Source organism: Copadichromis virginalis, linkage group LG18 (genome assembly GCF_057382275.1).
Source record: "Copadichromis virginalis isolate Kocher_CV1m ecotype Utaka linkage group LG18, C_Virginalis_male_GT1.1, whole genome shotgun sequence".
NCBI classification, from domain to species: domain Eukaryota; kingdom Metazoa; phylum Chordata; class Actinopteri; order Cichliformes; family Cichlidae; genus Copadichromis; species Copadichromis virginalis.
Genome location: NC_140635.1, coordinates 5,743,933 through 5,767,044, shown reverse-complemented (window position 1 = coordinate 5,767,044; position 23,112 = coordinate 5,743,933). Strand labels below are relative to the sequence as shown.

Here is a 23,112-nt window from a genome sequence, read left to right as displayed (position 1 = left end):
AAGAAGGGCCAGATGCAAACTTGGATGGTAGATTTCTGTTGTGTTCTTGGTCTTTACTTATCTGTTTGTTTGTGATATAAAAAATAATGTTTTGTGTCCCAAATATTGGCGGCACAGCAAGTATTTTGTTAACATTGCTGACTTACGATAGGTGTGCCCTTTACTAAAGCACATTATTAACGTGGAAATATAACATAATTAATGCATCATAACATGTACGTCATTAAAGCACGTAATTATGTTAAACTTCTGTTTGTTGTAAATGAAAACATGTCGAGCATCTTGAACAACTGTATCTAAAAATATTTTTAAAAAACCCAACCCTGATAATACTTCCCTCTTCCACGTGCGGTACATATTTCCTCATTCCTTCACGTTCACGCTTCTTTAAATTTGTGAGTGGGTGTAACCAGCTTGTCTGTCTGCAAGCTCAGACAAACTTTTCTATTATTGCAGACAGAGACACATGTTGGCTGTGCATGAAACTGAGAGCTGAAATGGCGGAGCTAGAATTTCAGAACGACCACATAAAATTCTGCTGTTCGATCTGTCTGGATCTACTGAAGGACCCCACAACTATTCCCTGTGGACACAACTACTGCATGAGATGTATCAAAGCCCACTGGGATGCAGAAGATACAAAGCAAGCTCACAGCTGCCCTCAGTGCAGACAGACTTTCACACCGAGGCCTTTCTTGATGAAAAACACCATGTTAGCTGAGTTGGTGGAAGAGCTGGAGAGGATTAGGCTTCAAGCTGCTCCTGCTGATCACTGCTATGCTGGACCTGAAGATGTGGCCTGTGATGTCTGCACTGGAAGAAAAATGAAAGCATTCAAGTCCTGTTTATTCTGTCTGGCATCTTACTGTGAGAAACACCTTCAGCCTCATTATGTAGCAGCTCAGTTAAAGAAACACAAGCTGGTGGAGCCCTCCAAGAAGCTCCAGGAGAACATCTGCTCTCGTCATGATGAGGTGATGAAGATGTTCTGCCGTACTGATCAGCAGAGTATCTGTTATCTCTGCTCTGTGGATGAACATAAAGGCCACGACACAGTCTCAGCTGCAGCAGAAAGGACTGAGAGGCAGAGAGAGCTGGAGGTGAGTCGACAAAACATCCAGCAGAGAATCCAGGACAGAGAGAAAGATGTGAAGCTGCTTCAACAGGAGGTGGAGGCCATCAATCAGTCTGCTGATCAAACAGTGGAGCACAGTGAGAAGATCTTCACTGAGCTGATCCATCTCATCCAGAAAAGAAGCTCTGATGTGAAGCAGCAGATCAGATCCCAGCAGGAAACTGAAGTGAGTCGAGTCAAAGAGCTTGAGGAGAAGCTGGAGCAGGAGATCACTGAGCTGAAGAGGAAAGATGCTGAGCTGAAGCAGCTCTCACACACAGAGGATCACATCCAGTTTCTACACAACTACCCCTCACTGTCAGCACTCAGTGAGTCTACAGACTCATCCAGCATCAATATCCGTCCTCTGAGCTACTTTGAGGATGTGACAGCAGCTGTGTCAGAGGTCAGAGATAAATTACAGGACATTCTGAGAGAGCAATGGACAAACATCTCACTGACAGTCACTGAAGTGGATGTTTTACTGTCAGCTCCACCAGAGCCAAAGACCAGAGCTGAATTCTTAAAATATTCATGTGAAATCACACTGGATCCAAACACAGCGCACAAACAGCTGTTATTATCACAGGGGAACAGAAAAGCAACATTAATGAAACAAGAACAGTCTTATTCTGATCATCCAGACAGATTCACTATAATGTGGCAGGTCCTGAGTAGAGAGAGTCTGACTGGACGTTGTTACTGGGAGGTGGAGTGGAGAGGAAACGGAGCTTATGTAGCAGTCGCTTACAAGAATATCAGCAGAACAGGGAGTGGGAATGAATGTAGATTTGGACGTAATGACAAATCTTGGTCATTAGATTGTGACAACAACATTTATACATTTTGGCACAACAACATCCAAACTCGTGTCTCAGGTCCTCGTTCCTCCAGAGTAGGAGTGTACCTGGATCACAGAGCAGGTATTTTGTCCTTCTACAGCGTCTCTGAAACCATGACTCTCCTCCACAGAGTCCAGACCACATTCACTCAGCCGCTCTATGCTGGACTCTGGTTTCACTGCTTTGGAAACACTGCTAAGTTTACTAAACTGAAACAGACATGTTTTTAAAGTTGTACATGAGTTGGCTCACATCTGTATATTATTATTATTTTGTATCTGTAAATGATCACAATCAGTGTTGTAGCAGTTCTGCACTGTACTAGATAACGTTTATCTACAAGTTGTTCTAAAGGTCTGTTGAATATTTGTATGTATTCAAGTAGCATTTGTTTTTATTTAGTTACTGTTTTTTTGTTTTTTGTTTTCCAATTCATCGGCTGGGACAGAGACAATACAAGACCTTATATATATATATATATATATATATATATATATATATATATATATATATATATATATATATATATATTATATATATATATATATAGATATCTTTTTTTTTTAAGAAATTAATTATTTATATGAACATATACTCATTTTGAATTTCATGCCAGAACAGTTTTAAGTTTTCTTTTAAATATAATCTTTTAGAATTTGCTCTTTAAACTGAGGACAGTATTTGTGTCCACAGAATATTTCCTCAGGTGGTTTTATCAAGTCAGTTACATAACACCTCAGTACCTGGTGTTTACTTGTTTTTGTATGTGTGAGTCAGAGGTTTTTGATTGGGTGCCAGGTCTACACTGCAGACAGACCAGCTTGAGGTGTTTATCTTTTTCTGTGACGTTATGCTGTAGATATACTGGAAGGACGTGGTTTGCCATCATTTTTGAACTATTACAGCCTTCCTAAAAACATGAACATTTCCTTCAGAAATATTTTCCATTAACCGTCAAACTATTTGCACCTGCAGTCTTTAAAGTGGAGGTGAACTTTTATCATTACTTTTGAAAAACTAACAACAAACAGAAAATCTGCTTGTTACGTTTAAGAAGTCAAAATAATCTCATCTCTGCCATTTGCTGTTTTTGTTGTCGGCTTTTACATTGTACTAAAACAAATGAAGCTTAAATAAAAGAAATAATCAGTGTTGTTGAGAGCTCGTGAACTTACAAACTGACTTGTGTATTCAAACCTTTGCACTCACTCTCACACTTTCTGCACTTTTCAACATCAAAACATAATTATCCCTGAAACCTAATAACTGGTTGGGCCTCCCGTACCAGACATCAACACCAATCAAGAATTTATTGTTACTAACGATGAGTCTTTTGCATTGTCATGGAGCAATTTTGGCTGACTCCTTATTGCAGAATCTCTTGAGTCAGAATCAAAATCATCTTTATTTGGTCAAGTTTGTGCACAAAAAAGGAATTTGACTCTGGTTCACTTTATTCTGCATGCAAAAAAAGAACCACACCCGAGCATCCCAATCTGATTTAAATCCAGACTTTGATTACGCAATTCCACAACCTTTTTTTTCCTTTTTCAAACATGGACAGGATGTTAAAGGTCATGCGAAAGCATCGCAGTCTCATTTAAGTCCAGACTTTGATTAGGACACTCCAAAGCTTTTATTTTGTAGACTTGTCGATGTGTTTCGGATCATTGTCCTGTAGCATCGCTCAAGTGCACTTCAGCTTTGTGGTGTAATCGCATAGATGTTAGAGTCAGTCAGTGTAGTTAGGCAGCTAGAGTGCGAGACCCGTGGGTTTGAACAATAATGGGATGTTATGTGGATCAGAGTAAGAACGGAAAAATGAAGAGTTGTTTATGAATCACACAGTGGACCCGCGTATAATCAATAACATTACATGGTCTCAGAAGTCCTGTACTGATCCATATAGCCTCGACTGAACGAACCGGTATTTTGCGGAGCTCACTGAAAACGATAGGGAGAATATGGCAGATGAAACTGCACAGAGAGCGCAGGCAGGGCCGAGTGTGACATCCAGCATCCGACTTTTCAAAGCCGCAGGTGTGGTCCAAATGGATACGGAAGTTTGAGAGATTCTGTCTCGCCAGTAATTTGAACGTGACTTCGGAGGAGAACCAAGTCAACACTTTAAGTTACTGCATGGGAGATGAGGCGGACGATGTGCTTCGCGGTCTGAGTTTAACAGCTGAGCAACGTATGTGGGGGTACGTGATGGATTCCAGGCTTTTTTCATTGTGAAGAAGAATGTGATCCACAAACATGCCAAATTCAACATGCGCCGACAGGGAGAAAATGAGACGGTGGATGCTTCTGTGACTGCACTGTATGCACTAGCAGAACACATGATGCTACATGATGAATTGATACGTGACAGGCTCGTTGTCGGTCTCACGGACAAACGGTCAGAACGCACGCGGCTTAACCCAGATTTGACCCTGCAGAAGGCAATCACCATGGCGAGGCAAAGTGAAGATGTAAAGCGACAACAATCCTCCTTATAAGCAGGGGCGGAGCGGGGGGGTGGCTTACGGGGCTTAAGCCCGGGTTGTTTTGTCAGAAGCCCGGGGTATTTTGGAGTGTAATTTTTTCATAGTTAGATGCCTGGCTGACAACTGTATAAAACAAAAAGTACACACAATATTCGAAGCACATAGTGCACACTGTGGGAATTTACGACTGTGCGTGAATCCCCCCCTGATATTGGTATGATCCAAGCTCAGGCACTAAGCGACTGAGCGAGGGGGCGGGGGGAGCTGCTGCCCGTGAGTCCGCTGTTGGAGAGACGGAGCCAGCCATACTAAGGAGAGCTTAAGTTTGAGCAGGTACCAAAGCAAATCATTCGTACCGTACAAATAATGTAAATATGACGGTGCATCACGAAAGATTGATATGAAACTGATCACTTGACCAATATTATTTTACTTGCTCTTCAAGTGAATCAACAAATGGCGAAATGAAAAGCCGAACAAATGCTATTTTTTAGAGAGTCTTAGCTTACGTGTGTTTATTTCATATTTTCAGTTCTTACCCTCCCCGACTAATTCGGTTTCAGTTATGTACTGAAATATAAGAATGGACATTAGAGGCTTCTTTCAAAGAAAAAACTCAGGTAAATGTTATTTTATATATTATGCTTTGTTGTTCAGTATATTTCTATGCAAAACAAGAGGGATTTCAGTACACAGCAGGATATTCACATTTGTAACCAGATATTTACACTTTAGGGAGAAAACATAAAACATTTTTACTGTACAACATCAATTTAGAGTAAACTTTTGTTTTAGATAAATATTGAAATATATTTTGAATTAGTTAAATGTCAGAATAAAGAGAGACAGAGCTGTCTATTTTTTATCACTTTCATTAAATTTAGGAGTACATGTACACTAAGTTTATTGTTAATTAATAAGAAAACTCCAGACGATTCCATTCTGAGCTGAAGAAGCTTCTGATAGGTTAGTAGAGTCCATGTGAGTAAATTGGTGGCACAGCTGTGGATGCATATAAGGCAAAACACAGAGCCTGTTTCTTTGAAATGGGAAAATTAAGAGATGTCAACCAAAACACCAGGAAAAGAACTGTGGAGCTCCATAAGTGTGGCTCAATTTGAATACAATTTGGTGCCATTTGCAATTAAAAAACACAGACAGTTTCTCTCTTTACTCTTAAAGTTAACAAATATGTTTTTATATTTATCAATCTAAAAAAATAAACATTTAGTCTGATTTGATGTTACAATTAAAAAAGTGTTTGTGTTTTGATCTGAAGAGTTTGTAAATATCTGGTTTCAACTGTATATTTGATGATTGTCAGCACAAAGAGGGAGAGAGAGGAACAGAGAGGGAGAGAGGAGAATAAGGACAGAACAGAGATGAACAAGAGCAGGTGAGACACACATGTTAGTCAAATGGTTGCTTACTAAAAGTATCACTGTATCATAGGTACTCATGTATCTCGTACCTAGTGTTTCTTTTTAGGTTTGCTATTTTTCAAATTCTATATTTATTAAGTTCTGCAGGCTTGTTTGCACAACAAGGCTAAATAATTATATAAACTTTTCTCAATCTAAATATTGTACTTTGGTAGAATTAAATAAATAAGTGTAGTGCAGGTCTATGATGATTTTTAGTGCTACTATCATCTAGTTCTGATTCTGGTTCTGTCTTGGTTAAGTCCTCAGTAATCCTGCTTTTGAACTGTTGTAGTCCTGTTTTAATTCTGGATCAGTTCTGGGTCTGGTTGAATTGGGGTTTAGTCCCTGTGTCTTGATACAGCCCCGACTTCGTTCTGTCTTGCTGCTCAATTAAAAAACTAGTTTAAGGTGTCCTGCATGTGTGATATATATATTTCCCTATATGAAGTCATTCTTTTTTGAACAAAACTCAAAACAGAGCCTATTAATCTTTCAGTCATTTCTACACCCCCCCCCCCCCCCCCCCCTCAAAAAAAAAAAAAAATCCCACATGCATACTACCCTTTAGGGCTAAGCCCCGGGTGTTTCAAATGTCTGGCTCCTCCTCTGCACCCGAGCATCCCAATCTGATTTAAATCCAGACTTTGATTACGCAATTCCACAACCTTTTTTTTTTTTTAAGAAACATTGGAGGGTTTTCAAACATGGACAGGATGTTAAAGGTCATGCGAAAGCATCGCAGTCTCGTTTAAGTCCAAACTTTGATTTATTACACTCCAAAGCTTTTATTTTGTAGACTTGTCGATGTGTTTCGGATCATTGTCCTGCAACATCGCTCAAGTGCACTTCAGCTTCAGGGCACAAACTGATGTCAAGAAATTTTGAATGGCCAGTGATCAAATTACATTTTCACATGGGACCGTTTTTATCCATAGTGTTCAATGTTTTTCATTGGACAGCAGGTCTACACTGCAGACAGACCAGTTTGGCAGAGATGATCTCATCTGTGACGTTATGCTGTAGATATACTGGAAGGATGTGGTTTGCCATCATTTTTGAATGATTACAGCCTTCCTAAAAACATGAACATTTCCTTCAGAAATATTTTCCATTAACCGTCAAACCAGTGTGAACTGGACAAAAACAACACTAAAATACATAATTCTTTTTACAAATTATTAAAGATCAATGATCATCACAATATATAGAAAGAAAGAAGTCCAATAACATATTCACAGAGTAGTAAAATAATTCATCCATATAATATTAAACATTTGTTTAAATCTTTTTTAATGTGCTTAATCACAGTTAAACCATGTTCTTATGATTTCATGGGTAGGGGTCAAATTACTTTTCCTCACAGAGCAAGGTAGGTGTGGATAGCCCCCCCCCCCCCAATTATTGAAATAATAATTTAAAAACTCAATTTTGTATCTACTTGTGTTATCTTTATCTTATATTAAAATTTGTTTGATGGTTTGAACATAAGTTTGCCTTATCCTCTAGCTCCCCCAACTGTTTCATCCATCCTGAAATGGAAAATTAAAAATAAATACACAGTAATAATAATAACTAAAAACAACATAATACGTTTATTTTAACATGCTATTCAGGTAATTATACAGACCAAAAATGTTTATAAGCCTGACATTAGATAAATGAATTAATCGTTTGCCATTAATTCATTAAAGTAAAAAAAAGAATTTGGAATTTGCTCTAAATTGTTACCACCTTACAAATTTCAAGCTTTCGTCTTTTATTGTGTTTTTGTTTGTTTATTTTTCGAGAAGCCCCAGCACGCTATTTATTTTTGAATCTGACAATTTTTTAAAAACACGTATTTATTTATTTATTGAAGTGGAAAAAATATTATATTTTATACTGTCAAACTTCTTGTTTTTTTAATATCTTGTTAAAAAAATAATTTTTAAAGATTCAGGGAGCGTGTCTGACAGGCAGCCTTGAAGGTCAGCTTCCCCAACGCACATCGATTTGACATGGAGATGCCCTGAAATCTCCCGGCTGCTGGCTCCAGGTGTAGCGGGTTGCAGTGATTCAGATTCCACCACTAGAGTTCTCCCTGTGGCTCCGCTCGGCTCCGTCTGCCCCGTGTTTACCTCTCAGCCAAGCTGGACACAGACCTTCACCAACAGAACCCAGTAGCTCGAAAATTACTGATGTAAGCTGACTCGAGTCCAATCCTCAACGGATTTTCTGCAGCGCTTTGTGCTTGTGACACGGAGGCGGAGGTGAGTTTTATTTTATTTTATTTTTTTGAATCCTGGAGAAAATGGCTCAGGCTCTGTGTGACAACACTGCGGCTAGCTAGCCAGCAACTACATGCGCTAACGCCGTTAGCTTAGCCGTGGCTTCTTTTCCTGTCCCCATGATGGAGGACTGTGAACATGGCGCCCTTCAAAATAAACGAGTAGGTAACTAGTTAGCCTAGTTTGTAGCGACCAAACACTGTGTGCTCCCACTCCCAGTCTGTTGCCGTGATTGTGAATCTCACCAGTGTTTCCTGTGAAGCTGGCATGTTTTAGCTGCCCATCAGCTAACGCTAGCTGCGTAACAGTTTACTAGCTTTGCTGATTAAATCTACTCATAACGATCGCATGGCCGACAATCACCTATTATTGTTATGTACTTTTCTGGTATTTAGGTTATCTCGCATTTAGTCTACAATGTAATCGAGCTGGTTTGAGTTCACTGGGGGGAAAGCTGACTTTTTTTTGTCCTGACAAGCTTTGAGTTGGACATTAGCCAGCCTGCTAGTGGCTAAAGTGAGCTCCTTCAATTGCAGTGCCCGTGGCCTGCCGCGGCTGTCTTTGTTGCTGACGGTACAAGTTATGACAAGTGTGTTCTTTAAATTAAATATTATATGTGCGGTTATGGTAATCACTGCGTTGTAATGCATTAGTTTTAGCTAGCGGGGATCCTCCGCTAGCTTTTATTATGACCCGCTTGCTGTTAGCGGGCTAACGGTAAATGGCAGAGAGTCGTGCTAAAATGTTTAGACAGCGTTGCCCTCTTTAAACCTAGAGCCCGTCAAGTGGATTTAATCGGCGTTTTAACCAGTGGGTATGATTGTCTTCTTGGCGTAACGTCCGGTGGGGCTGTCAGTTTTCTAGTGAGGGAACAGCAGCGTGGTGTGTCGTCTTTGTTTACCGCGAGAGCCACGAAGCCCACTCAGCCTGGGCTGTCTGTCTGCTAATTGGGCTCCTGGGTCGCACACCTTGCTTAATTGATGTGTGAGCACGCCGGCGTGCAGAGCCGCCCGTCCTGTCATCACGCGGCGTGATCTCAGGAGAGGCACAGGCTGAACGGAGGAAACGAGGGCATCATTGCACAGGTGGCACCCGTTCACACCGACTGCGCTTGACACAGAATAGGGTAGCTCACATTACTCAGTGTCACCTCATTTTGTTTTGCCTTCAGCTATGGTGTGATGCCGGGTTACGTTTCCCTGTATTTGAATGTGAACATCAGAATATTTGTGCACTTTCTGTGTTTCACTATCAGAATCCACATAAAACATAAACAGTTTTTTCTCGTCAACAGTGCAAAAAATTGCCAGTTTTAAAATCGAGTGTTACACAAATTAAGGTGTAAAATCCAGATTATTTTTTTATTTTAACCATTTTCCAACACTGCCTTGTTTTATTTTGTGTGTGTGTGTTTAAGCCACATTTTGTGCCAGAGAAAAAAAGAACAAAGAAACTGTTTTTAAATCCCTTTATTACACTATTTGCAAAATTGACTGGCAACAGATGAGCTCTGGCCTCGGATATCAGTAAATATCACAGGCTAAGGTTATTTATTTTAAATTGCATTTTTGTTTTGTTTTTAATATAAAATAAAGTTGTAGAAACACTTGCCAGTAGCATTTTGTGGACTCCAGATGTGTCTATAGTAGGTGCTTCATGTGATCTGGTTTTGCAATATTAAAACATCAACTCTGTATTTTTAAGAAGCCACACTCAGAGCAGTAACATCAACTCTCACGCCTAATGACTCTGACTGACTATGACCGATATATGCAGTGTTGCATTGTCACAGACAGCGTTTTTGCATTGTTTGTGCTGATTTTAACCGAATCTGCATTTATTTTTAGGTGGTTTGTTTGTTTGTTTTGCTCCCAACAACAAATATGCGGCTCGTTCTTACGTGCTTTCGACATAGACCACGGTCCATTCTCTCATGAGAAAGGGGTGAGAATTAACATCGCCTGTCGACATCTGTCTCAGCCTCTTCTACCACAAGTGCACTAAAGCCGAGCTTCTTCGTTCATGTTAAAATTCTTTCAGTAGTATTATGGTTAGCTTTTGGCTGCGGTTTATGAAAGTGACATCTTAAGTTTCACGGATGGCTAAGAGGAGCACCGCATAAAATTGGATTTGAATTTTTTAAGATATTTAGGGTAGGCCAGGCCTGTGCACCATTTTAAGGAGTCAACCTAACCAGTTTGAGTTTATTTAGTTTCAGGAGAAATTAATTGCATTAAAAACTGAAGTAACTAGTGACTGCATGTGGTTTTAAAACAAACCACACTGGCATATATCTCTTGTCTTCATAAGCATAAGCAATTAGCTTAAGATCATATTTCATCTTGTTGTTATAGTTTTTCATACTGTAAAATAAAGTCAGGGTTTAATTAAAGTAACTGTAGGGTGTATTTACATTTTTAGGTAGATTTCTGCTTGTGTAAGCATTTTTAAAAATGTTGTAAAAAAAATAGCTGCCATGTTTCAGCTTTCATTTCATTTTTTTAAACATTGGTACAAGCTTTTTCCTCTTAAACATTGAGATGAGATGGAAGGAGGAACAATGTTTTCTTCTAAGTAACACGTCTGTCCTGATGGTCCAGTTTATGCTGATGAAAATCAGAGGTTTGGATATGCATCAGACACTTGTTACTGTTACTTGAAGCATTTCCTTTCACAGTTTTTAGTGACGTCTTTAATGTGAAGGACGTATGTGGTCCGAATACTTGGGTAAAACTATTTGTGAGGTATGAGGTGATGACTCAAGTACCATACATCACCTGTGTAATGTCTTGAAGGAGAGTCGCGCAGGATTCTGCACAATCTTTGGTTTTAGTTATCTGTCATCGCCCCTGGTGACTATCAGGTGATCTGAAACTATGCAACCATTTGTAAAGAAAACATCGTGTCTCTATCAGGCAAAATGTAAACTTGTGTTTTGCTGCTTTTGTGATGATTTACTAGTTTTAATGTCAGCAAGGCCTAAATAAAAAATGTTACCAGAGGAAACATTTGTTAGAGGCAAAAAAAATAAACTTCAAATAAATGTATTATAGATTTACACCTGTGTGTAATTTGTCCATGAATGACACAAAGTTGTGTGTATTCATTACCTTCACCTTTTGCTCATAGTTGGAGAAGATTTACAATAACTGTCCAAACCGTAATGAATGCAAGTTAATTTGTTTAATAGCTTACCCGACCAGTCTACCAGGTAAGAAAAATATTCTGAAATGTATGTGCTCTCATCCAGTGATGTGAGTGTTGTCTTATGAGGTAAATCCGATTGTTCAGTCTGACGTCACTAGCCGTGTCTGGACCTAAACTCCGCTGCAGGTCCATATATCAAACGATCACTATGGCATTACTGAGAGTTGAAAAACTGTCTAGTCTTTCATCTTTAATAAAATGATCAGCGTTCTGCTCTACCAGGTGTAACAATTGAGTTTAACATCCAGGCATCCATGAAAACGGAATTTATGACATTTAACGGAGTTAGAAGTTAGCAGGGAGTTAGCTCGCTAGTTTCTATCTAAATACAATATAGCATGTCCTGACTGCGGGGTTTTGGAAACAAATTAAAACGTACAGCTCTGTTATCACTTCCAACATAAATGAAGACAGAAAACTAAACAGCAGTGACGTTTGTAGGGTTACTGAAGTTGGGCTAGCTGGTATATAATGATGTGCTACGTGACCGCTAGCGACACAGCTATGTTAGCATAATATAAACAAGCTAACTTTTTTTCCACTCGATAAAAGTTAACGTGAGTGTTCTCGGTGGTCAGGAACAAATGTAATCGCATGGCAGGATGCTGTAAAAGGACCAAACTTCAGCCAGGAGAACAACTGAGATAATCCATCCACAATACGAGGTTAGTCATTCATGTACTGCTGCATGGGCTGGGCTGTAGTTACATCCTGAGGTTTTAAAAACTGAGCTTAAATAAATGATTAGTGGTAATAAAAGCCGAGGGAGGTCAACAGTGATCACTGACTGTTTTAGGAGCTTTTTGAGATCAAATAGAAGAAAATACATAACATTAAACATGTTAACAACACAAAAGCCATATTAAACACAGACTACTTTAGGCCTGGAAGTAGGATTCGTCACGTCATCACTTAACAATCGGATTGAGACAACTGTTTATATTAGTTTCTGTATTATTTCTGCTGTCTAATCACTGGCAGCATGTCTCATGTATTAATGGAGTTACCACAGGTGTTACAGTCACAAACAACACAGCCACTGGAATTATGTAACTTGTAATAATCCTAAGCCTGTCAAGGTTTTCTAAGACTGGGTGATTAATCATATTTAAAATTTTCAGTTACAGTTTTTGGCTTGAAAGCTTGGATTTATCCCCCCCGCCCCCAATATATTTGTTTCTGACTGAGGTTATATTAAAATTCAATAAAGTCCCCTTGAAAAAGATTTATTTTTCTAGACCAATAAATGCTTGATGTTGATGAAATGATTGAACAATCATGTTAAATAATCAGCAGTTCATTTCTGTTATGCTCATGATTGTGATTTTTGCCATGTTGAAGCAGTCTGCGTGCCTATTTGTATTTTGTTTACCGGTAAGTTTCTGTTCATTTATTAAACAAAAGCAAAATAACTGCTGATCAATATTTTTTTTGTCTTTGTTTCTTACAGTTGTCATGAATAAGGAAATCATGTCACGTGTGGTGAAGAAGAGGCAGGCGGACCCAAAGGTCGTCCAGTATGTCTGGGAGGCCATCGAGGTCATACGCAACCAGAAACAAATCGCAAACATGGACAGGATCTCAAAGTAAGTCCACTGCAGATAACACGGATGTAGTAATGTTATTTATGAACATAAATGGCTGTGTCAGCTCCCCAGTCAGTGTTTTAGGTCATTAAAGGCAGAGTGCGAAGACATTTTATCCCCTTAGGTCATCACTGTGCTAACATGTCATCGCTCAAACTACCTACATGTTGATATGGTGAGCTGTTTGAATCATTTGTTTGGTTTGGTTCTTTGATGTTCCAGGGTGACCGATATTTGAAGCTCTTAGAAAAACTCTTCCTACTTAATCTTTAATCTTAATCTCTCTAGATTAAGATGTCTAGAATCTAAAAAGCTTTCAAATTTCTTTCTGTATTTTTATTTTTGTAGGGCTGAAACTGCGTCTCATCATTGTCAGTAATTTGTTTGCTTGGTCCTTTATTCCAAGTGGTAGAAAACGGTGAACATGTTATCAAGAACTTTTTTTTCCACTACAAAATAATATCCAGCAGAAAAGCATCAAAATGCTAAACACAAGTGTTCTGATTTGTTTGATTGTTGTTTGTGGCCAAATAATTATCATCAACATAACAGATGCTTTTGTGCAGTTGTCGTTAATGTTGCCTTTGGCTTGTTATCGTATTTAAATGAGCACCATTTATCCTTGTGGGATGCCCTTGAGGGATTGTTCTTCATGTTTGTTTTTGAATTCATTTTAAATGTACCCAAAATGAAATGCGTCATATCTGTAATCACTTTGTTCTACAGCTACAAGCCGTAATTACGTGTTTTCGTTTAATCAGTTTCTAGATGTAAACAGGGAAAACTACCTAGACCAAGATGATGATCTTAAAACAATTATTTTTAAACCGTCACATTCAAGAGCCTGCTTGGTGAACAACTGCGTCATTCAGGGATAGGTGGACTAATCAGTTATTATTGTAATAGATTCAGGTCTAGTTCGATGTCTTTTAGGACTGTGCAGCGTTTAGTTTTTAATCACTATAGTTTTTTTTTTTTTTTTCATGTGTTACATAAAAGATTTCTACTCTAAAGCTATGTCGTGTTTCTGCTTATTACGCTCTGAGTCAGGCAGCTCTGTCTGCAGAGCGAGACTGACCCCTGCTTCAACAATGAGTAATGAATCAAAGTTTACTTTAACTATATCTTACATATATCCTCTAACTTCAGTAATGCATGTGTGGCAGCAGTTTCCAAAGTTTGATTTGTGGAAATAATACAATAAATATAAAAGCTGATGATTTCTGACTGGCTTTGCCGTTTTAACGTGTTGATCCCAGTCTTAACTGATTTACTAAAAACAAGTTGTATATTAACACTAATTAACTGAGGCTGGTAGACAAACACCTTCCATGTTTTGTGACAAAGCAGTTTTGAGAGCAGAGTCTAGTGCATTTGTGTCTGAGTAGTTTTCTTGCTGGAAAGGGCTCTCACTTAGGTCAAAAAGCAGTGAAAATGTTCTTAATGCGGTGTGCGCTTGATTTGATGTGCGTATTTTACGATGATTAAAATCTGTGTTGCTTGTGTCTGTATCCTCAGTTGTGCACGGCTTTAGTTTCGGTGTTGGTTTCAGGGTTGGACGGGTGTAGCAGGCGCCTATCTGAGTGGGGCGCGTCTGCTACAACCTACTTTAGTCGAGTCACTGAGCATCCCTTTATACAACCATATCTCCAAAAAAATTGCACTAGTGTAAAACTCAAACAGTAAAACTGAGCAGTTTAACTGAAGAGGTGAAACATTGTTTATGAATGTGAACAGTTGATCATGTTTTTCACATCTCAAAAACATTTTTAATATCACTGAAATGTTGCTGTGTCCAGGAGTGCTAGGTGTAATGTGATCCAGAGTACTGCATTACTGTAAGCACCTTATGTGCTTCAGGAGACTTACTGTACTAAATTCAGTCATCAGTCACAATTACACCATTACTTGCATTACAAACGTTCTTCAATTATCTGCATTCTGAGTAAACAGGAAAAAAATTCAAACATGTCTTCTTCCTGTGCACTTGGCTGTAATCAGCTGGAGTGCAGATTTAGACATTGTTTTTATTTTCATTTCATAAAAAGTTTAAACTGCGCCAAGGACAGAAAACAGATTTTGGACTTTTTGTAGGCATCTGCGCAGACCGCATGCTAACACAAAGGTAGCGAAGAACCCAAGCTGGTGATGTAGTTGAGTTCATGCTGACCCGAGCCCAGCAGCCAGAGCCTGATCTTCAGTAGGTAGCAAGAGCTGTCAGGCTTGTTTCATGTTTCTGTAGTTCAAAGTGTGGCCATCACTTGGGTTGGTTTTCAGATTTGGTCTGCATTGTTGGGTTTGTGTTCATACAAGACACTTAAAAAAAGATTATATTTATCCTTGTTGAGATAGAGAATTGAGTCAGCGTTATAGTGTTAAGGGGTAATTATGTGACAGTGTCACAGAGTAATGAGTAATGGAAAGAATTACTTTCTCAGGTGAGTAAATAAGTAATATAGGGCATTACTTTTTGTTGTTTTTGTTTTAAGTAACAAGTAATGTGTAATACATTACTTTCTTTGAATAGCAATCCCAACACTGACTCTTTCCAATGGATGAAATGGCACAGAGACTGTGTTGTTTACAGAGTGTGGCTAGTATCATAAACTGTACGGGCGCCACTGTCGGCCTTCAAGGTTAATATTCACACACCTGTGGAGAAAGTGCTTATGCACTGTTTAGGCAGTGTTGGGAAGGTTACTTTTAAAATGTATTCCAATACAGAATACATACCCCAAAATGTGTTTTGTAACGTATTCCGTTACGTTACTCAATAAGAGTAATGTATTCTGAAATATAATATATCTTAATATATTATCTTGCTTTTTACAACTACACGAATGTACTATTGCCGTGTGATTTATTACTATTACTGAAGGGTTATTATTGTATTTACATGCTTCCAGCTCTCGTTTTTGTTCGATGACAACTCGTACTTTTCCACCCTCCTTTTTCTCCCTCCTCGCGCTCAGACACATAACGTGTATGGCAGTCCATTCTCCCTGCAGCACAGACTACACTGCCCATGAGGCTACATGCTTTAGGGCGATGCCTGTAGCATTCTGCCTGTTAGCTTAGCACAACAACAAAAAGCCACTCTCTCACCCAGGAAACACACAGTCGCAGAGAGAGAGCGTCACCCTGTAACCATGGCAACCGCAACGCTGCCACCTGGAACAACAGAACATGTCAAACAAAACCCAAACAGTCCTGACCCGCCACAATATGAAACAGGAAAATAACTCTGTAACGGAATACAGTTACTCATATTTTGTATTTTAACCTCCTAGGACCTGCCGTCCACATATGTGGACATCACATTATGGGTTATTTAGACCAAAATACAAAATTTTGCTCAACAATGGCCTGATATCCACTTACGAGGACATTATTCTGCTACTGTTCTATCGAAATTTTAAACAAATATCCTCATATGTGGCTCTCATTTTTCTTAGAAACAAAAATCAGGTTAAAAAAAAAATCTGGTAATTCTTTGTTTTTACATTCATCGGATCCCAATATGCCCAGATATCAAAGAGAAATTAAAAATGCATGCCATGCTGATCCACACAGGTATGCACACAGGTGTACACACGGGTGTTCACAGACACGGACTACAGCTTTCTTGGCTGCTGCCTCAAAGCACATTGTGCGCTGTCTATCTTGCGTGCTGCACAATATCGTTTATTATTTAGCATCTACTGATATCTACTGCTAGCTAGTTTATTGTGATGGTGCTGTTTTTTTTGTTTTTTTTATTATTATGTTGCTCTTTGTTGTTTGCTTTCTCTTCTGTTTTTTTTCTCCATACAGGTGACCCAGGTGTTTTGTTTTTGTTTGTTTGTTTGTTTGTTTGTTTGTTTTTCTTTTTTTTTTTTCTTTTTTTTTTTTTTTCTTTCTCCTCCCCTTCTCACCGTCTCTTCTCCCCTTTGGTTTTCTTTCTCTCCCTCTCTTTCTTTCATTCTTTCTCCCTGTCCTATCCCCCAGTCATGTCTGTCCCGTTTGTAGCAACTGAAAATAAAATAAATTCATAATTATAATAAAGGTCAATCAAATGGACCAATATGGCAAGGCCATGATGATCCACTTGGTAAAATAAATCTGCTTGGCATCTTTCTTGGCCTTAAGACAACAATTCTGATGGCTAAAGATCCAAACGGGACACAAAAAAAAAAAGCATGCCATGGAAGAGTTTGGGTCTTAGGAGGTTAAATACGTATCGGCGCTACATGTATTCCGTTACTCCCCAACACTTTGTTTAGGTTGTATGTAGGGCTGCCACGATTAGTCGACTAGTCACGATTATGTCGACTATTAAAATCGTCGACGACTAATTTAATAGTCGACGCATCGTTTGAAGCTTTGTAAGATCCCAAAAGACGCAGGAATAAGTAGCAGGATTTAAGAGTGTAATAACGGACTGAAACAGAAGATGGCAGCACTGCATGTACAAGGATGCCAGCTGCCGTTAAACCCCGAAGAAGAAGAAGCTGTGTCCCAGAATTCATAGCGCAGCCCAGCGCAGTTGTCAACAATGGCGGCAGCTAGTTAGTTTTAACTTTACTCTTATTATTCTTTCTGGGTCACAAAATAAACGTTTAACATATTTTCAGGCGAGAAAATATGTTAAACTGTGTAAACCTCAAATATCTGCTCAGTTTATCAAGACACCACATATTTTCAAAAGCGCTCCGACGTTTTCGGAGACGTCTGTTACCCACTAGCTCGTTAGCTAGACGGGGGCAAGGCTAACTAGAGCCGTGAGAACACCGGACTCCAGGCAAATCGTTTTCAAACCCACCGCCGTCTTTCGCTAGTCAGGTTAAACATATATATAAGTCACTTAGATAACTTAAAAATGTTATTGTTTGGCTTTCTTTAGTATTTTATTTGTTCCTGAGTAAATCGGTTTGGCTGAGATTAAAGTTATAGTTTTTGCACAGCTAAAACTGTCAAGCAGACAGCTGATTATCAGAAGTGTGAGACGCTGGAGAATATACTCCGGTGTCCTGTTATATTTTAGAAAGCAAGGAGTTTATTAAACTTCACCGAAACAATCTGCAAATTTCATTAAAAATTAATAAACTACCATCTTGTCTTTATTTTTAGTTAGCACAAACACTTCAAGCTGTAAGCTAATGATAGTTATATAAGACCAGACGCTGCTGGTGCAATAAGCTGTACGTCCAATGGATGATGATCTGATTAGTCGACTAATCGCAAAAATAATCGGTGACTAGTCGACTATCAAAATAATCGTTTGTGGCAGCCCTAGTTGTATGGCGTCAACTCTGACGAAGCGTAAATCGAGCGGGGTCATTTTGTAGATCAAAGCCGTGTAAAATCGTTCTGGTTCACGAGGCTGTCATGCATCTTATTTTTCCAGACGGGGAAGGATGCAGCTGCTGTCTGCCAGGACAGATGGGTCTCTGCACTAAAAATCTTAAAACCAATAGTAAACATCTGTTGAACATCAGTAAAACATGAACAATTAGTTTAAGTGGCTATTATTTCTGATAACTGTCTAGTACGGTCCTTTGTTGTGACAAGTTGGTTTCGTATAATTGACTAAAGTACGAGTCCCGGTTGATATTGCACACCCCTAGTCTGGCATTGCTGTTTCTATTTCACAGTTGGGTTTTTTTCCTCAAGCTGCGAAGGCAAAGCTTTGGGTGTTGTGTTGTGCCCTGTTTATACTGGAGGGCAAACCAGACATGGATCAATACCTTGATTGGCAGCTGTTAAGTTCTGACAGTCTCCAGCTGCTGCTCGCTCATTGCTGTTCTCGCCATGTGGTCAGCTCTCCCTCTAATTGCTTCGCTCCTGCTGTAGAAACCTTAAATCTGCAGCAGGTTGGGGTCACGACGTTTTAACCATCTTGGTTTTTATCTGCTGCGAGAATTCCACATTGTTCAGACTATGCAAATTGATGACAAATCACCCAAAGCAGACCTTGCTGATCAGTCATTCCTTTCAGTTGGCGGATGGAGCACAGACTCAATGAAACACTTGGCACATCTCTTTTCAGCAAGTTGGCGAACACCTTGGGACCTGGCGGCTTGCCAAATGAATACTGGCGGCGAGTGGGTGTTGTCATGGTAACGGCAAGCACTGGCATGCAACGGATAGCACCAGCTTTCCTGTACAACCTCCCCTCTCTTTACAGCCCCACTGCAGCTTAATTTCACCGTGTCGGCTTTGTGGCTATAAAGGTGATGGGTGATGTAGAAGGAGAACAAAGTTGGTGAGGCAGAGGCTAATCTTTAACCAGCTTAGAATCAGTTAGTTACATGTTAACCAACCTAACTGCTAACTTTAAATACCCAAAATATGGGTTACAGTTAAATTTATAAAAATTTTGTTTTTATTCTGTTGATCTAACAAAATAACTATCTGTTAAAATAAAGGGAAAAAACATTAAAAGATGCATTCCTTTGAATTCTTTGCTTTTGGTGTCTTTAATTGCTGTAAAACCTTTATATAAAATCCATGTCAGTTTGTTTGCCAACTTAACCAAACAAGGTGCGTACGTACACTGGAATGGGCTGGTAATTAAATCCAGGTGTGACTAGTCACAAGAGCTGGAATGATTTGTGGAGGAGATCTCTTAATCTGCAACTATGTTGTTAATCTGGCAACCGTTTTGTGCTTTATGCCAAAGCACCAAGCATTAGATGGTTCCATCTTTTTAATTGTGAATGTTTGCTGGCTGATTTGTTTCAATGTTGCCTCATTTGTGTGACAAATGAGTCAAAAAAAACTGTTTAAAAACTGTTATCTGACATTTTAATTGACAAAATGACTGAAGTCAAAAAGGATTAAAGGAGCTGAATAAAGCTTTTACTTTCCATATTGTACTATAGTAAAAATTGGACTAGTTGCACTTGTGCATTGCTTAGAGTAGGACAGATATTAAGCTGGAAAAAAAATTGTCATCCTGCAACATCATACATTTGATGCAATTTGAGATTAAAACTCGGTGAACTTAACAGGAAAAAAGTTGATTATTTTTAAGTGCTGCGGTTCGGAGGACGATGGTGTAGAGAGAGAAAGATAGAAATAGAAATGTCATGTAGTCAGTAGAGCTTCCGCTATCCTGGTCAGAGGACCCTTGTACATTGATTTCAGATCCTTTGGTAATACTCTCTGACTTGTATTCACCATCTATCCCCACCCCTGGGCCTATGCCAGCCGAACAACTCTTTCTGGAGGAAATCCTGTGGTCTGTCTGTTGGCTGACTGCCCCAGTAGACGATACATGACCTTGCTCGGAGAATTGTCCTACCAATCAGCGAGCAGCTGCAGGAATCGGCTTTGTAAATGTACGCTCGTGAGAGGGGAAGCTGATGGAAAAAGTCCTCCTCTGCTTGCAATTTTAAATACCACACGTATCCCTAATCTGTTTTCCGAAGATTGTAAATTAATTTATGTAGCTCTGGGGTTTTGTTGGAAAATTACAAAACAGTGAGACGGCTAATTTAAACATGGTGGGGAAAATGCAGCCTCTCCAACGGATGTGTACACGAATTAGAGCTGGTTTAAGGGATGAGAAAGGTGTTGGTCTTTGTCCCATCCAGCAGTATTAATCCAAGTATGTTTCTGCTGTGTTTTCCGCCTGCCTCGCGTTTTAAATGTTCATCTTTAGCCAGTATTAAAAAAATGGCTGTCATTAGCACAGCTGCCTCTGATTTTCCTCAATTACATCTCCACTTCCGACTATGCAGGTACCTGAGCCGTGTGTTTGGCATGCATCCGAAGGAAACCGCCAGACAGTTGAGCCTGGCTGTGAAGGATGGCCTGGTGGTGGAGACCCTGACCGTTGGCTGCAAGGGCTCCAAGGCCGGCATCGAGCAAGAGGGATACTGGCTGCCTGGGGATGAGATGGTGAGCCCACTACAATTTATCAAGTTCACAAGCAGTTGTGAATTTAATGTCTGAGTTTGTGTTAATGGCCACAAATAGAAAGTAGTAGTTGGGTCTGCACAGCTGAGTGTTGATCTGACTGATAGCTGACACTTTTTAGCAGCCTGTAAGAGTTGGCAGATTGTATCGTTTCCTTACCGATCATTTTTAGTCCTGTGTTTTAGCTAGGGGAAAATCTCAATAATCCTATAAAACCTATTAAAGCCATTGTCTATAATGAAAATATTTGCTGGTTTTTAGTAATGAATTTACAGCATGCACACAGTACGTCTTTTACTATGTTCACAGATGATATACAGGCACGTTCTTAAGCAGTAAGTGCCAAACAGCAGAGGTAGCTGGGTAGGAAGGAGTGGTATTTCAGATTAATACAAGGCTTCAATAATTACCGCTCAGCATGCATGTGCAGAAAATACTCCATCAGCTTCTGCTGTCGTTTGCCTTGAGAAGGAAGCCATCTGCTCTGCAGTTTTATTGATAGACTTCTTTTGAAATTTGCAATACTTGTTTTATTTCCCCAGTTAGTAGTGAGGCAGTATTCGCAGTGTAGTGATTCTTACAGTCAGTCTGTCACAGTATCTGTGCAGAGTGCACTATTTCAATTTATCACTGTCTGGGGAGAACCTTTGTGTATTTTTCCATCTGTATTTCAAAAGGCTGTGGTGTGCATTACTTTGCAAATGCAAGTGGGGGGTAAAGTATTTTGTGGCTGTTTTTAATCCTACTGTTTTTGTTTCTTTAGGGTACAAAAACTGGCTGTATCAATGTCACACTTTACCTGTTAAACAACATTAGCATCATCAGTCATGAGTGAGCTACAGTGAAACATAATGCAGGAAAAACACAAATCTGTGATTTGATTTGATAGGAAACTAAGTTTTCTACTCTTTCTAAAACAACTGTAACTTCCATGTGCTCATGTAACAGTTCACACTGACTTCAGATTTAATAGAACAGGTTTATTTGTTATGATTGCAGACCAGAGAAGAGTCATGGAAACATAGAAAGCTTGATAGATCTGGCTCTTTATATGTTGTGGGTCATCACAGAATACTTTTGTGAGTGGAGAAAGGCATGGGTCTCTAAGGGACATGACACTGAGGCTCCAGTGGAGCCCAGGTTATTTTAGCAGGACTTTTAAACACTACTCTCTGAATCACTTGCAATCACAGGATCCAAAAGCCGAGGGAAGCAAGGTAAGGGCTGCATCGTTATTTTCAAATCCAGGGTTTGTTCTCATTTGCTCCCCTCATTTTCCCCTCCTCTCAACTAACATCATTCTGTGAGAAATCAGTTCTGCCACATGCAGTGCAGTCGGGGATTTGAGTGAATCTTTTTAAGCAGGCTGCAGAAAAGCTAAACAGCGTACAGTATGGTCTGGTTGGTGCAAAAGTTAGAAGCCGTTTAAAATGAGATTGAAAGCAAGAGATCGAGTCTTTGTGCAGTGCTTTTGACTGAGTCCACTTGCTGCACCGTAAATGAATTTATGCATCCGGTTTCCATTTGAAAATCATTCTGCTTGCTGGCCTAGAGTTAGCAGTAATCGCACTGCCAGACATTACATGCTGTCATTCAGTTATGCTGTGAAAAGCTTCATGAAAGTCCGTTGCAGCGCTGTGTCTGCGTGGCCAAATTTCTTGCGGAAGTGATCAGTGATCTTTATGAAATATGTGCTTGCTACTTATCTACAGGTGTGTTGTTGCTTGATTTTGATAACACAAAGTCTCCTGATGTTTAAAAAAAAAAAAAAAAAAAAAACCCAGCCAAACATACTCAAATATCAAGTTATGGCTTGAAAAGCAATTGGTGTTTGCTTAAACTCAATCACATTCTCATGTGAGATGACAAGCAATGCTAGCATAGCCGCAGGTTGGTAGCAAGCATTTGTGAGTTTGTAGTATTTTGGTCTTGGTAGTTGTAGTTCTTCTAAGAACAGTGTGCTCTGCTGTGGTCTTAACTTCTGTCTGGCATGCTTATTTTCTTTTTTTTCTTTTTTCCTTCATTTTCAATTGATGAAACAGTGGAGGTGGGGGTGGGAGGGGAGCTGGGTGATTATGGTTTGTGTGGTTGTGCTCTTTAGTTTCCTCCGTGCCTGCTGCTAATAACACGGCCGACTGGTTCTTTCAGGTTAGTAATCACTCAGCGGACAGACCAGAGTTTGAATGTGAGCAGCACTCTGAAGCAGGGCCTAGATGGAGGCCAGTTCTCCCACCGCAGGTGCTTGGATTCAGTCCAGCTGGCGTGAGCTGTGTCTTCTGGT

The 23,112-nt window shown here is 39.5% G+C and overlaps 2 protein-coding genes across 10 annotated transcripts in view; both read left to right on the top strand.

Annotated features, from left to right (window-relative positions):
* The first annotated feature begins 430 nt into the window (after nucleotides 1–430).
* Nucleotides 431–2,415, top strand: LOC146687079 (tripartite motif-containing protein 16-like). 2 transcript variants are annotated; one of them, XM_085438557.1, is made up of 2 exons: nucleotides 431–1,301; nucleotides 2,009–2,134. In XM_085438557.1, exons 1-2 carry the CDS (start codon nucleotides 480–482, stop codon nucleotides 2,063–2,065), a joined length of 879 nt encoding a protein of 292 aa, XP_085294683.1. In that variant the 5' UTR covers nucleotides 431–479; the 3' UTR covers nucleotides 2,066–2,134. The 2 variants fall into 2 exon arrangements, with proteins under 2 accessions (XP_085294683.1, XP_085294682.1); XM_085438556.1 differs by having other exon boundaries at nucleotides 431–2,415.
* Nucleotides 2,416–7,808: 5,393 nt separating this feature from the next.
* The window catches only part of zmynd11 (zinc finger, MYND-type containing 11), a 33,188-nt gene continuing 17,884 nt past the window's right edge, over nucleotides 7,809–23,112 (top strand). Inside the window, exons 1-5 of one of the 8 annotated variants that reach the window (XM_085439999.1) lie at nucleotides 7,809–8,118; nucleotides 12,794–12,929; nucleotides 20,654–20,813; nucleotides 22,025–22,048; nucleotides 22,980–23,069. In XM_085439999.1, the coding sequence (XP_085296125.1) occupies nucleotides 12,799–12,929; nucleotides 20,654–20,813; nucleotides 22,025–22,048; nucleotides 22,980–23,069 (405 nt within the window). In that variant the 5' untranslated portion in view covers nucleotides 7,809–8,118; nucleotides 12,794–12,798. Of the gene's footprint in view, nucleotides 8,119–8,209; nucleotides 8,298–11,991; nucleotides 12,009–12,793; nucleotides 12,930–20,653; nucleotides 20,814–22,024; nucleotides 22,049–22,979; nucleotides 23,070–23,112 lie in introns of those variants that run through there. The other 7 variants (XM_085439996.1, XM_085439997.1, XM_085439998.1 and 4 more) reach the window with 7 other exon arrangements.